Source organism: Triticum dicoccoides, chromosome 4A, assembly GCF_002162155.2.
Source record: "Triticum dicoccoides isolate Atlit2015 ecotype Zavitan chromosome 4A, WEW_v2.0, whole genome shotgun sequence".
NCBI lineage: Eukaryota > Viridiplantae > Streptophyta > Magnoliopsida > Poales > Poaceae > Triticum > Triticum dicoccoides.
The window spans coordinates 637,658,700-637,674,250 of record NC_041386.1 but is presented as its reverse complement, the minus strand read 5'-3'; the positions used below and the strand labels follow the sequence as shown (position 1 = coordinate 637,674,250).

Sequence of the window (15,551 nt, the reverse complement as noted above, 5' to 3'; positions counted from 1 at the left end):
CTCTTACTACTTGAATGAAGAGAAAGCATGTTTAATTACCGGGTGCGTGGCGTTGTAGTGGAGGAGAGTGTGGCGGTGTCGTGCCTTCTACTGAACCTGACGCATGATGGCGGTGTTGTGCCTTCTGCATCAAATGCAATTGGAGCAAACTTACTTGGTACTGTTATAATTGTTCAACATAGATACTTCAGCAGCACTCTGCCCTATTAATGAAACATGGACGAGGTCTTCTCATCAGAGCGACATGATGGACAAAGTTGGAACCAGTGGCGATGGGGTAACCTCACACACATCTTTCCATAATGCAATTCTGTAGACACAACCAAAGTATATTTACTATTTATTTTTGAGTCAATTGCACGGTTCAGTTTCATTTTGAGTCAATTGCACGGTTCAGTTTAGTCCAGAAAGTTACAAGTCGTGTTTGATGGTGGTTGACGAATCATCTACAAGCTGTGTATTTTATGTTGATTTCTTCCTATGAACATGGTAAAATGTCCACACCTCCCTGCATTGGCTCTCTACACGTTCACGGTAGTTTAGTAGGGGGTTAAAAGGTGGCTCATTTCATCATACCACTTGTCTGAATTTCTGAACATCTAAACCACAGTGGTCATAACAACAGTTTGTTAACTCTAAAAGTTAAACATTGAATGTGACTGAATTTCCCCACAAAAGAAAAAGAACATGACTGAATTGAACTGGATTTTTTAACACTGAAATTAGCAATCACCACCAGGTTGTGTCCAGAAGTAGAAAGAGGGGGTGGTGCCTCGTCCACCTGCAGCAGCAACAACAAAAGCTCCACCACCTCTTCCAGATCGGAGCAACTGCGCACAAAACAAACCAAGGAATCACAAGGAGGGGAGATGAAGAAACCGACAAGACAAGGGGTTTAGGTATCATGCGCACGCACCATAATTGGAGATCTGTGGATGAGCTCGCCGGAGATGGCCTGCAGTAGGCGCGTACATGGAGGGCCAGGGATTCGGGCGTCTCCTTCCATGGCTGTTGCCGGGCCGGACCACCATGGCCGACCTCGAGGACGGTCGCGGATGAGGTCGATGACGAAGTGTCGATGGCCCTGTGGATCTGGGCGCTGCCTCACCTGGTCGCTCGATCCCTTCCATCCCCTTCCCTCCCCTTACCTTTCCTTGGTGACGGTGAACTCCAGGTCGGCCTCGGGCACAGCCTTTGAGGAGGTCGTGCGCTTGCGCGAGGAGCCTCGCGATGGCTCGGCGGCCGAGGGCTGCGAGCTGGGCGGCGCCATATGGGATGCGTGTGGCTGGCTGGGGTTCCGGGAGAGGATTCAGATCAGGGGTGAGGGAGGAAACTTGCACTGCTTCCCGGCCATGGCTGGCTCAACTACGGGAGAGGAACGGGGAGGGGATGGTGGCGCGGCTGCGGATGGTTGGCGGCGGCGGCGATGGCGGATGGGGAGGATGACTGGCGGCGGCGGCTCTCTCTCGAGAGAGATGTGATGGAGAGAAAAATGAGGGAGGCACTCATTGGGGGAGGAGGCAGCGAATCGGAAAAGGGCACAGATGCGAAATGACCAAAATGCCCTGGGTGGGGGACGTGAATTTCAGCAATGGCATGAGATCTTTTACCGCTGGACAGCGCCGATGGGCTACACCGGACGTGCCCAGGCCACCCCTTCATACCTGTTTGGTCAGATATTTGTGTACGTGACTTCTACTAGCGGCCGGCCTGAAAGTTGAAAAAAAAGAAAAATTCAGAAAAAAGAATAAAAAAAAGTTGATGCAAAGTTTTGGCCAGCTAGCATCTTTTGAACAATCTCTTTTGCTGTTCAGCCTGCTCTGTTCATATAAGTGATAAGTGTTGGATTTTTTTGTTTGCTCTTGGTTGCCATACACTATGTTCATACCTCACTTATATCTAGCTACTTGGAGCTATTATATTTTCGTCAGTTCCCTCTCGCTTGATTCAGTATCTGGGCTTAGATTATTTTATCTCTTACTAGTCGACTACCAGCACTAGTTATTAGTTTGAGCAATTATTCACCTTGCATTACTTTTAGCAAAATTGTGCCACCGATATTGTGAGCTGAGAAAACCTTCACCAAGCTCCACTTTCTATATTGTACCTTGTTCGGTGATTTGGCAAACACTATATCCAACTTTGATAACTTTTGAAGGCGCCAAAGGCCGACAACCACTGCAACACAGTAAGATCTGGTAAGAGCTTGGTAATTGCTAGAGTGTTGAGAGAATTTTTCCGCCACCTCCAAGTAGTACTATAGAAACATTATATTTATTATTTTTATTTTTTGTGTGGTACTAACCATGGCAGATTCTAGAGCGTTTGACAGTTGGGGTGCGTCTATTGTGGGAGATGACTTGCCATATATTGATAAAGATCACTCTTTCCCACCACAAAAGGTACGACGATCGTCACATGATATACATCATGGTAGAAACACACATCATCATGTTACCTCTTTGCCAAATTTTAAGGGTAAATATGACCCTGATTCATATATTGATTGGGAAATTGAGGTAGAAGAAATATTTGCTAGCCATGAACTTCCCAAGCATAAGAAAATAAATGTTGTCACTAAAGTGTTTTTAGGTTTTGCTTCAGTTTGGTGGAGAAATTATTGCAGGAAAAATATTGATAATAGGCCTTCTACTTGGAATGATTTAAAACTTGTTATGCGAGGCCGATTTGTTCTTCATATCATGCCAGTGATTTGCTTAGAAATTACAACGTTTAGCACAAGACAATATCACTGTTGAAGAATATTATGACAATTTGTGTATTGCTTTGTTTCGTTCTGGCTTAGAAGAATGCGAAGATGATTTTCTGAACCGATTTTGGAAAGGTTTAAATCATGATATACAAGACATAATAATGCACGAAGACTATATTCTATCGATCATTTGTTTCGTCTTGCCTGTAAAGCTGAACAGAAATTAAGAGGACGCGTCTACATGACGAACAAGCGTGTGATGGAATCCCCATCAAAGAAGGTTACTTCCTCCCCTGCACCACCAACTATGATTGCACCACATGGACTTTATGAGGCATCGTCACCGATCGTTCTTACTTCATGTGAGTGAGGCCTACAACACTAGTAGAAAATAGGGCTTTGTTCCAGGTTTGAAAAGGGCATTAATCCCGGTTTCCCTATGAACCGGGACTAATGGGTGCATCAATCCCGGTTCGTAAAGCCAGGGCGCCGGCCTGGCCTCAGGGGCCATTGGTCCCGATTCGTCTGACCCCTTTGGTCCCGCTTCCAGACACGAACCAGGACCAATGGGCCTCGGTCCTGGCCCACAACCTTTAATCCCGGTTGGTGGTTGGAATCGGGACCAAATGGGGTCCTTTAGTCCCGGTTCTAGCCACAAATCGGAACTAAAGAGAGGCCTATATATCCCCCTGCCCGCGAGCAGAGCAGTGCATTGCTCTATTTTTTGGCCGGCCGTGGGAGAGCTTTGTGGTGCTCTAGCTCACCTCCTATGCACATGAGGTGTTCGGTGAAATGCCCGAGACATACTTAAGCTTTCTCCTCTCGAAGCTCCTTGTCCAAACTCCATTTTCCTTAAGATTTGTCTAGGTTTGGCGGTCCATCCTGTCCCGTCCCCGTCCTCACCACCGTCGATCGCCCGCGCCGATCTCGTCGCCGGCACCACCGTGGTGAGCCTCTTGTTCTTATCTTCTAAAAGAAAAAAGTTCTTACTTGTATGATTTAGATAGATACTTGTATAATTTTCTTACTTTTATTATTTTTTGTTATTATATAGTGCGATGGTTTTGGTATCCGCCTCCGTCGGCCCTCGTCCTGTCTATGATTCGGATGTGGTATATATTATATTTTATAACTATTTTATTCATTTAGTGTGTATGAAAATTATGCCGACCAACGTGACATAGATGTTTTTATCAAGGAGGTATGTGAACCGGAAATTCCAACCGACCCTATTGTTGAGAGGTTAAATTTAGTTGAAGAAGAAAACAATTACCTGAAGAAAAAATTGAAAAGAATTAAGGAGGAGAAGATGGGATTGGAGTTGCATGTTGCGGATGTCGTTAATGATCACAAGATCAAGAGGGATGCAATGCACTTGAAGATTAGAAAGATTAGAAAATATGCCATTCATACCGAGGCTTGGCATCATTATGCCGTTGGATCAATTGTTACCTTAGTTGCGATTATGATCGCATTTGTTGTTGCATTGAAATAGTTTACATTGTTTCAATGTATGGTTTATTAGATGCTCTAGAGAGCTATATATATGTTGTTCAATGAGAACTATATATGTATGAACTTTATGTATTTATTTTTTCAGTAATAACATTTGATCACTATTGTACTTTGGTTTTAATGTGATGATGAACTTCTATTAATTTGGTCTTCTGTATTCATGCTGTTCTGTAATGGTTTTGACACACTTAATTATATATAATGCACGCAGATGAACTGGCAATGGATGTACGATGATGTTAACATTAGTCTGTTTATATTGAACTGATGATCGTGTATTACTACTGAAGTCAAGCAATGAGGTCTAGTTTGTTGAAATTACATATTTGGCTCGGTTATAGTTTATTCCATTGCTTTTCTTTTTCCATGCCTTACTACTGAACTGAACTAAAGCACTTCTGTTTGAAAAATTACAAGGAGACTTCTACAGCCTACTAGCGTGTTCTAGCTTGCCGCTGATGTGTATTCATGCTGATGAAGCTTGCTTGCCTAGCTGCTAGACTGATTCTTGTTCTGTTATGGGTGCCGTGGTTATTTGAACTTTAATTGCAGCTACTATTACAGTGTGTGCATACATGATTGAAACTGTATGATGTGTGTGCCATGGTTACCTGAACTTCAATTCTAGCTACTATTCAAATCTAATACTAGCACGTACATGACTAGACTCGTACTACTGCGTACTAGTGTGCCATTTTGCTTATTCTTTCCTTGAACTTTGCATGCTCTCTATTCTTTCAGAGATATGTTCAAAGCTAGTTCCTCCAAGGTGTATTCTTTCATAGATATGTTAAAGCTAGTTCTTTATTCTTTCAAAGATATGTTATTTTCATACTTTCAGCTCACATGTAGCTTTTTTCAGTTCAATGGATTCCAAAAAGGAAAAAAACTATGGATGGGTGATGAATCAACTTCCTATACTGGTGTGCCATGTGCATTGGACGACCCCGACCACCGGCACCTATGCTTCTCGACCTCCTGCTTGCATCACCATCTCCGGTGGGGCTCTGCCGCCGGAGCACCCTGGCTGTTCACAGCCACCACTCCAGGCCGTTCAACGCCACCACCCTAGGCCGTTCATTGCTAGCAGCACCCTGGATCCCACCCCTCGCCCTAGGATTTTCAGTTATCGAGTGAGTTTCAGTCCAATTTGAGCTTTCAGTACAACTTGAGCTCCCTGAGATGATCATATAATTAACTTCCAAATTACTACATGGTCCATGTATTTTACAGCAAGTCCATGTAGTACTACATGCGAAGTACAAAAATTACTGCTAGTGAGAGTTCATTTAAATCCTAGTCAGTTCATCTCCTCAAAACATATTTACTTCTGCTCTGCTCTGATCTTTCTCCTGAATTTTTGATGCTGCATCCTCTCTCTCATGATGTGATGTTGTTGCTCTCTGATAGCTAAAACATGGTCCCAGAAACTTCCTATAGCTGACCACAATCTGTAATTCTGAAACTACATGTTGTCCTGGTCCTTGAGCATCTTGCAGGCTGACGAAAAAAGTGCACTATCCCCGATCTCCTTCGTCTCCGGTGCCGGCCGGGGGACACCGCACGCCTGCGCTCCACACTCTCTGATCTTCAGCAACGACGCTCCCTACCCCTTGATGTCCCGTTTTCTGGTTGTCTCCATGCCGCATACCACCCGCTTCATTACCCAGCCGGTGACTGACTTACATCACCACTCTCCTATATTCTGATGCGCCCCGGTATCATCTTGTCTGGTCAACTTCATATAAGTTCAGCAAAAGGCTTCATATAAGTTCCATATAAGTTAGACAAGTTCATATAACTTCATATAAGTTCAGCAAAAGGCTCCCTTCCAGTGCCACCACTCTCCTACAAGCATGCTTCGGGTCAACGCATTCAAGCATGCTTCATATAACTTCATATAAGTTTGCTGAACTGAAGTTTGTTTCAGTTCAATTTCATTGGTGCTTCATGCACTAATGCCCATGTGAAAATCTGAAAGTACACTCAGTTTAGTTTTCGTATTGTATTTCAGTTCAAATTTCAAATTCTATTCCAGTTCAATTCTTGTTTTGTTACACACTTGCTGAACATAAAGCTTGCTGAACTGAAGGTAGCGTACGAGTCTAAAGGAAATTCGGAGTGCAGCAATCTAGGCTTGATGGTTTACCGAACTGAAGCTTGCTTTCGCATACATTTACTTTTCACTATCTTAATTCCAAAGAGTTTGCCTAATGTGTTGACCTCCAAAGTTGTAGTGCTGCCTACCAATGAAAGATTGTATGTGCTCAAAACTTGTGCCTTGCAATTTGTGATATTTAATTCGTATTGTGAATTGTTAATTTTGTAATATCCGTGCACTATCCACCATCTTGATCTTGAGTCTGGAGGAAATTAGAGGAATTTGTGATCAGTAGGACTTCTATTGACAAAGGCTGGTTATAATTATAGTTCACTTCAGCTTTGAATGAGTTCTAGCACAATTACTATTAGGAGAAAGCCATTTTTGGTTCGAGTTTTCTATTCACCTACTCTTAGGGGCATACACATAACTGCGTTTCAAGATACTAGCACTTGCTACATACGCAATTTGTTCGATTTGCAAAAAACTGACAGTACATATGTAGAGGGATGGGTTTACACGAGAGTAGTATGTTCTTTATAAGGAAAATTACAGTCACTAGTAAAAAATTAAGGATACTTCTGCTTTTGTTCACGACCTCCATGCCGATACTATGAGTCGTACTCCTATGAAAATAATTAAATTATTATTACATACAACGCCTATGATAAATTGTCTGGCTCAACTACTCAAACTTGAACCTGCAAGATGCTCTTTCTTTCTTTTGGCAGAACCTCTACTTCAAGTAATGTTTTGTTCATCCGTATAAACAATTCCACACACTATTTAGATAACGAAATATGTATATGGCAACCGTGTGGCAGATTGTGAAACTGCCACACGCATCCAATGTCATCAATTCTCTCCCGCTTGTGCCTTCCTAATTTTCGTAATCGTCATTTATGGCCCCACATGCCTTCTCGATTTTCAGCAAAAATAATGCTTAGACTAGGATTTGATCTCTGGTCTGCAGGTAATTAACAAAGGGAGCTAACCACCTCACCTATGATACTCATTGTTGAACATTCTAAGGGTAATACTGTTTTTGACATGTTTTTGCCTTTAATACGTTAGCAACTTTTTGTTTCAAGCATCGTGGTAACTTTGATCATTGGGAATAAATTTGTTGAACCTGCCCTCTAGTAATTTCTGTAAATAGTACGATAACATTCATGCCATAGACCTGATAATTTATATACAAACATCATGGTAACTTTAACCATTGGGGAAAACAAATGTGAAAAGATACCTGATAGTTTATGTGTAAATAGATGGTAATATACACAGCGCACATCTGATAACTGAGGTAGAAGCACCATGGTAACTTTGACCGTAGGGAGTTTTTTTAAGATACTCCGGTAACTTCTGTGTAAATAGCACGGTAGTATACCTCCCTCCCCTGGCATTTTTATGTGTAAATAGTATGAAAACATATGCACTGCGATAACTAAACACCATGATAAATTTTTGACCCATGGGGGGGTGGGGGTGGAATTTGTTGCTGAAACATATCCCTGATAAATTTTATGTAAATAGCATGATATTTTAAGCACTACGGGCTTGATAGGTTACCTAGAATCACCATGATAACTTTTTGCCTCGGGAAAAAGTTGTTCAAAACATCCCCAATAATTTTTGTGTAAATAACATGATAATATAAGCACCGCATAACCGATAACTTGCAATATAAACATGATGATAACTTTTTTACCAAAGGAAAATATATAAGTTGTTAAAAACATACACTTGCCTCTTGGATGAACACAACACATGGCGTGCCACGGGAAAGTCACATAATGTTTAGTGTCACGAGGGGCACACGTGTTATAGGCGTGATAAGTTACGCAAAAACATCATGGTAATTTTTGACCTATGAGAAAAGCTACCGAAACACACCCATGTTTTTAGGTGCAAGTACCATGATAATATACGGACCGTAGACCCGGTAACTCATGTACAATCCCCCATGGTAACTTTGACCGGGGGGAGGTTGATGTACATATACCCTGATAGCTTATGTGTAAGTACCACGGTATTTTACACATCGAAGACCTTATAACTTGTGTACAAAACACAGTGGTAACTTTGAAAGGGTGTAGTTGTTGAAGCATAGTACCTGATACGTTCTATGTAAATAGTACGGTAAGTTATGCAACACAGGCCTGATAACATTCATATGAATATCATGGTAACTTTGTCCTGAGGAGAAATCATGTGGTAGACGTGAAGAAGTGGCAGTTTTCTCGGGGGTAAGCGCCCAAGATGTGCGGGAGAAGCAGGTTTCTCAGGCGAGCCTGCGGGGTAATTTGGGAGAGGCGGGGTCAAAGAACGAGGGATCGTATGGTACTTTAAAATGAAAGAAATAGAGGTGTGGCAGTTTTTCTTATATGGCACACGTGTGCCAAATATCACAGTCCTTTAGATAAACAGGTTGTTCCTTTCTTTCTTTGGCACTCTGTATTTTCTTTTAAAACCCTCTACTCCCAACAATGATTTAGAAAAAGCTTGAAGTAGATGTTACAACAGGTTTGAGCAGATGTTTAGTACATGTACCAACGCGTCGCCTTGGCAGCCATCGCTACTCCTACTGCCGGCGAGGTCATCTCTGGTTTTGTTTTCCTTAACACTCGGTAAGGGAAATGATTGTTTAACTACAAATCTCTTTGGACTGATAGTTGAAGTTTTTCGTATAGAAGGTTCAGAAAGTTTTGTTCCTTAAAATGCACATATTTTGAGTACACCATTGTTATGTATTTCTGAATTTTGCTCTTGTGTAACAGTTCAACATGTCTTATGTCATCAATTCATAATGAAAAAAGCGGGAATAGTTCAAAATGTGTGTATTAAAAAACAGAACAGTATAGATAAACTTTCATATCAGTTCGATGGAATAAATCACATCAGTTCTGACTTGCATCGGCTGTTGCCTACAATGCATTGAAAGTAAAAATTTGAATCAAATCAATCTAGTTGTTCTATATTGGCTTAATGTTTTCGTATCTTTATCTTATTGATGATGCTCTGAACTGAACAAGAGTGTTGGTTAATAAGTGTGCCTTTGGTTTAATACTAAAAGATATGTTCGCTGACTTATAGTAGCAAAGTCTCATGAAAGTGCATGTTTGGTGGCTTCAATTAATTTTAAGCTTGCATGCAGGATGGTGGCAGTCGTGGCGCGGAATTGGACAAAGAAAAAGAGGAAAGCCGTCCAAAAAACTGAACATTTTTTCATGTTTCTCTCTAGCTGAATGAAGCTAGACTGATGTACTACATTTCATCTCTCTGCATAGCAGGTTCATGTACATCGACGAGAGGAGTTCACAATATATATCAAACAAAAATATAGTTCAAGTACAGAGGGAGTTTGATGCCTGTATATGCATGTAGGGAGGTTCTCTCACTTTCCATGCGGGTGGAGAAGTATAATGGGATGAAATGCGTATGTATATGACTCGTGCTATGTTTAGCAAGTTGCTGCCTGATGCCTATTTTTAATTCTCTACTGGTTTGGTGTCTAAAACCTTTTGTATAGTTTGTGCTTTTGCTTTTTGTATGTTTTTTTGAAAATGAAAGAGGACAAAATAGCTGCAAAATTTAGGGGTACATATATATTTTTTCGTGCTTATGAGAACTGATTTTTTGCTGTTTGGTATTCAGAATAACAGGGAAAGAAAGGATTCCATTTCATGAGAGCTACAAATCACAGTAGTTCATTAGTACATATCCACCTAAGCCCGTTCAACGATGTAAGCCATGCAAGTCCGAAAAGAAATGGACAGAACAATGGTGGTAGTGAGAAGAATAGAGTACGTTCAATGATGTAAGCCACGTAAGTTCGAATGGATTCACATCAGTACAAACTTGAGAGGGCATGTATTACCGTCGAGAGCAAGTTCAAAAGGATTCACATCAGTACAAACTCGAGAGGACATGTATTATGGTCGTACATTCTTCAGTTTACCAAGAAATTCATGTATTACTATCCATAAAGTATGTATAACTATTGCTACTCTTCCCCAATTCAATGTACATATAGAAACAATTCAAATATATGTTAAGAAAAACAATTTGGTTCTAAGTTATATAGTGATTCAATACACACAAAATTGTGGCAGTTCGGCAAAACGATTCATATCAGTACAAACTCCATAGGTCACAAGTTCAGAGGACAAAAATTTAGCAAAAGAAAAAAAACAGTGTGATTTACCAATAAAATTTTGAGGAAGTTCGCAGAACAAAACAACATAAATCCGGAGATCCTGGCACTGACAAGAATGCTCAGTATAAAAATGAACAAAGCTCCGTTCGTACTATCAATTGCGAACAAATGATGAAACAAATGCTCTGTACAAACCAACACATATCTTAGTTCGTACTATCATTTGCGAACAATTGATGAAACAATTTTCGGTAAAAAAATAGAGTAAACTCTAGTCTGTGAAAAAACGCTCAGTACAACCCCATACGGACATCAGTTCAAGTACTCTTTTTTCGGAACCTTTCAATACTCTTCGAAGAATACATCAGTACAAACACACACGTAGATCAGTACAAGTACTCTGTTTTTTCTCACGAAAAAACAGCATGATGGGTCTCACAAAAAAACAAAGCAAAGTCTAGTTAGTGAAAACACGTTTAGTACAAAACCATGCAAGCATCAGTATAAGAACATTTTTTCGGAACCATTTAAAATTACTCTACAAAAAATAGCTCAGTACAAACATACACATATATCAGTACGACTAATCTGTTTTTCAGACGAGAAAACAGCAGGATCCGTCATGCCGTATTGAAGATAACTCTTAAACGGTTGCGAAGTAGAGAAAACGTCCAACATGACTAAGTTTTGCATTTTCGATAGCTATCCAATGGTATATTATTTTCCCCATTTCGACAAACTTTTTAAAAAAAACATGTTCAAAATCAATTTTAACCGTATTTGAATTCGTATTTAAACCGTAAGGAATTAGAAAAAACTTTCTATATGCAAAATTTGCGCATTTTCCATAGCTTTCCAACACCATATCATTTGTGTCAATCCTACAAACCGTTTGCAAAAAAACAGTGAAAAAACATTTCGCCCAGAATTTCACCATTTTTCAATTACTTTTAAATCATATAGAATTTGAAAAAATAGTAGAAATATAGAAGATGTGGATTTTCACAAGCTTTCCAATGCCATCTCATTTGCTCAATTCCGACAAACTGTTTGAAAATTAAGTCCAAAATACGATTCGCGTTTTCGGCTTGAAAAAAAATGGTTTTTTCAAAACTGCTAGTAAATCATAATTTTTTTGCAAAAACAAATTATAAGATTGTAATGTGGATGTCAAGAGCTTTCCAACAATATATTACACGTCCTGTTTTGATAAAAAATTGCAAAAACTTTTGAACTAAAGAAGACGATTTTTAACAGGAACAGAAAGCATCAGTTCAACCGCTTGAATTCACCGTAGGGTAACAGAATAATATCCTGTTACGCATAATAGAATAATATACAGTCGGTCTATTATGCTAATATTAGCAGAATAGTTATTCTGATAACACTTCCGAAGTGCACGCTCAACACAAGTGCACGTCATTGTTTGAACCAAGTGTGCTGCAGTATTCAGGCGAGTGAACTTCGTGTCGAAAAAACTACACGCTTTGTATTTTTGGTAGTTTTTTTGCTCTAATTTTTTAACCGTTTATCGGAATGACGCGTGTAATATACTGTGGAGAAGCCATGGATTAGGGGCAACTTTGCCATGTTGAACACTTTTCGAGATCCTCGCGGTTTAAGAGCAGTTTCAAAAACGATGCTGCGGATGACGAGTGGCAATGAGCGTATTTTCATGATTTTTTCAAAACCGCTCATCAGAATAAAGCAAATGATACGCCGTTGGAAAGATATCGTTGAGGCGCATCTTTTCCATATCTATTATTTTCTCTAATTCGTTTCGGTTTAAGAGCAGTTTCAAATTTACTAAATCGCGAAATTACGTTTTTTGAAATTTTTGCAATTTTCGATACTGTTTTCGCTCTAGTTTTTGAACCGTTTATCGAAATGAGGCGTGTAATACGTCGTTGGAAAGCTATGGACAAGGCACAACTTTCATATGTAGAAATGGTTTCGAGATTCCCTACGGTTTTAAGTTAATTTTTAAAATGGTGTGGCGGACGATGAGTGGCAGCGGTCGTTTTTTGCAAAAATTTTACAAACTGCTTGTCAAAATGATTCAAATGATATGGCATTGGAAAGATATCGACGAGACGCAACTTTTTCATGTAGAACACTCTCTCTAATTCCTTACGGTTTAAAAGCAATTTTAAAATTACGAAAATGCGGACACTATTTTTTGCGACACCCAAATCGGTGAGTGAACGTCATTCGACAGAAAACCGCACTGCGTCGGACGAAACCGCACTACATCAGACAGGCAAGTGAATTTCATGGTTTCCTTTGTCGGATGTAAATTTTTCTCGGACGAGTTTTTGATGTTTTTTTTCAATTTTTTATGAACAAGAGTGGACCGCAGAGACGCGAGCAAGTGAACCACATCATATATCGTAGTGAACCGCATTACTATTTTTATTGTTTTGCTAAAAAAAATTGCGCTTTCATGTTCGGCACAAGTGAACAACATCACTCTAAAAAATGAACCACATCCAAAAACCAAACGCACTGCACGTGTTGATGTAGTCGACTGATTTTGAGACACACGAAACAAATTGCATTTCATACAAAGGGGTATGAGCTGCTAAACAAGTGGAGTGAACTTCTTTTTTCAATCATCCCACAAACAAAACAAATTGCATTAGAAAAAGAAGTGAACCTCCCATGGGGATTTCTTTCTCATTTTCTACAAGGTGAACCACTAAGGGGCTGCACTTTTTTTTACAAAGGGAACCGCTATTTGTTTTTACAAGTGAACAACAGAGAGTTTCACTGTGCACTACATGATGTTTCAATAAATACAAAGAAGTGAACTCCAGCAAGTAGGGAGGCATCACATAATAAAGGTATCATGCGAACTGCACAAACTAGTTAGCCGAGCCACACATGCGCCCAAACGAAGCTTCATGCCGCTCGGGCCGAACGAAGTGCACGTCCACAAAGAACGTACTGCCCCCCAAAGCGAAGTGCACGTCGATGGCCAGCCAACCACATCGCAATGTTTTCAATCTGGGAAAAGAGCAGCACTTGCAGGCCATATGCTCACATACACTGCAGCAAGATGGGCTTCTACATTTTCAATGGACAGGGAACTGCACGCACGTGTGTCCTCTCCACTGCTCGCCCCCGAGCCAATGAACTGCAAGGCTCCAGCGTCGCCTACAAATTTCAGAAAAACAAAATCTGAAACGCACCAGCACTGTCACTGAGCATCCGCACATCTGCACCACGAGCTTCTTCCCAATGGACTACAGCATGGGGCTCATCAACTTTGCACAAGTGTTAGGATGTGTGTCCTTTTTAAAGGACATTCGAAGATTCTAGGATATTTAGCTCACACCGCAACTTGCTAAATCTCTTCTCATCCAAAGGCTTTGTGAAGATACCGGCTAGCTGTTCTCCAGTCTTCACATGCTCAATAGAAATGTCGCCCTTCAACACATGATCACGAAGAAAATGATGACAAATCTGAATGTGCTTTGTCTTCGACTGCTGAAGTGGGTTATGAGCAATCTTGATGGCACTCTCATTGTCACAGTAGAGAGACACATTCTTTACATTGACGCCGTAGTCCTTGAGGGTTTGCTTCATCCATAGCAATTGAGAACAGCAAGAACCAGCAGCAATGTACTCAGCTTCAGTAGTAGACAGTGATACGCAGTTCTGTTTTTTCGAGGACCAACAAACCAAGGATCGTCTGAGGAAATGGCATGTGCCTGATGTTGACTTGCGGTCCACAGGATCACGAGCATAGTCACAGTGAATACCCAATGAGATCAAAAGCCGAGCCCTTGGGATACCATATCCAAGTGTTGGTGTGTGAGCTAGATAACGAAGAATATGCTTCACAGCCTTATGGTGTGATTCCTTCAGTGTAGGTTGAAATCGGGCACACATGCAAACACTAAGCATAATATCTATCCTAGATGCACATAAATACAATAAAGAACCAATCATGGAGCGGTATACCTTTTGATCAAAGTCAATACCATTTTCATCAGTGCATAGATGGCCATTTGTGGGCATAGGGCTTTTGACGCCTTTGCAATCTTTCATGCCGAATTTCCACAATACATCCTTGAGGTATTTCTCCTGAAATATGAAGATGCCATTGCGCTGTTGAAGAATTTGAAGACCTAAGAGGAATTTAAATTCTCCCATCATAGACATTTCATAGCGAAGGCGGTCCAACGCCATTTGAGTGTATCCGGCTCATCTGGTCAATGTGGCGCACACGACGCTCAAGATCAACATATTGCAACATGGCCGTCGGTCTGAGTGCTCCATGAATCTCTTGCACCCAGGCTCTAAGGTGGAGGCCGTCGCGAACGGTGCGAGTCTTGCGTCGGCGTCGAGGGACGAGGCGAGGACTGGGGGGATCTCAGCCACGGATCTACCCTCTATCAAGTGGTCGGACCAGAATCGGCAGGTGACGCCGGACCCAAGATCCCAGGTCATAGACGTGCTGAAGAAGGCAGTCACGTCTGGGTCGTGAGGTATGTGTAAGTGGCTCTAGGGTTGCAAGGGGTCGGTGCACTGTAACCAAAGCAACCGCGCACGGAGGGTGATGCCGGTCCTTTGAATGTCCCTGATGCTAAGACCGCCAAGAGAGATTGGCTGGCAAACTTGCTGTCAGTTAACACGGCACTGACCCCCATTGCCTTCGGTGCCTCCCGCCCAAAGGAATTCGCGGATGATGCGGTTGAATTTCTTGAGGATGGATTGGTTGAGAGCAAAGGCGGTGAGGAAGTATGTCGGGATAGCACTAAGTGCGTGATGCACGAGAGTAAGGCGGTCGCCGTTGCCCGTTGGACATCATGGAAGCATGCCAAGTGGAGAGCTTGTGGCCGAGCTTGTCGATGATCGGGAGCAAGCTAGTCGTGGAGGCCTTGCAGACAGAGAGAGGCAACCCGAGGTATGTGATGGGGAATTGGGCTATGGGGCACTGTATCTCAGATGTGATCATCATGTTGTTGTCATCATCGCACCGGATCGGGGTGGCAGAACACTTGGCGAAGTTTGTATGAAGCCCGAATATGTGTAGGATGGTTCACACGGTGGTAATG

The 15,551-nt window shown here is 41.4% G+C and overlaps 1 protein-coding gene across 4 annotated transcripts in view; it reads right to left on the bottom strand.

Moving 5' to 3' along the window:
• The window catches only part of LOC119289498, a 4,360-nt gene extending 3,535 nt beyond the window's left edge, over positions 1-825 (bottom strand). For all 4 annotated transcript variants that reach the window (XR_005141528.1, XR_005141529.1, XR_005141530.1 and 1 more), the window contains exons 1-2: positions 734-825; positions 40-310 (exon numbers count right to left, since the gene is read on the bottom strand). Coding sequence is in view for 1 of the 4 variants with exons in the window: in XM_037568805.1 (XP_037424702.1) it covers positions 40-130 (91 nt within the window). In the remaining 3 variants the exon portion in view is untranslated. The remainder of the gene's footprint in view (positions 1-39; positions 311-733) is intronic.
• Between the last annotated feature and the right edge of the window lie 14,726 nt (positions 826-15,551).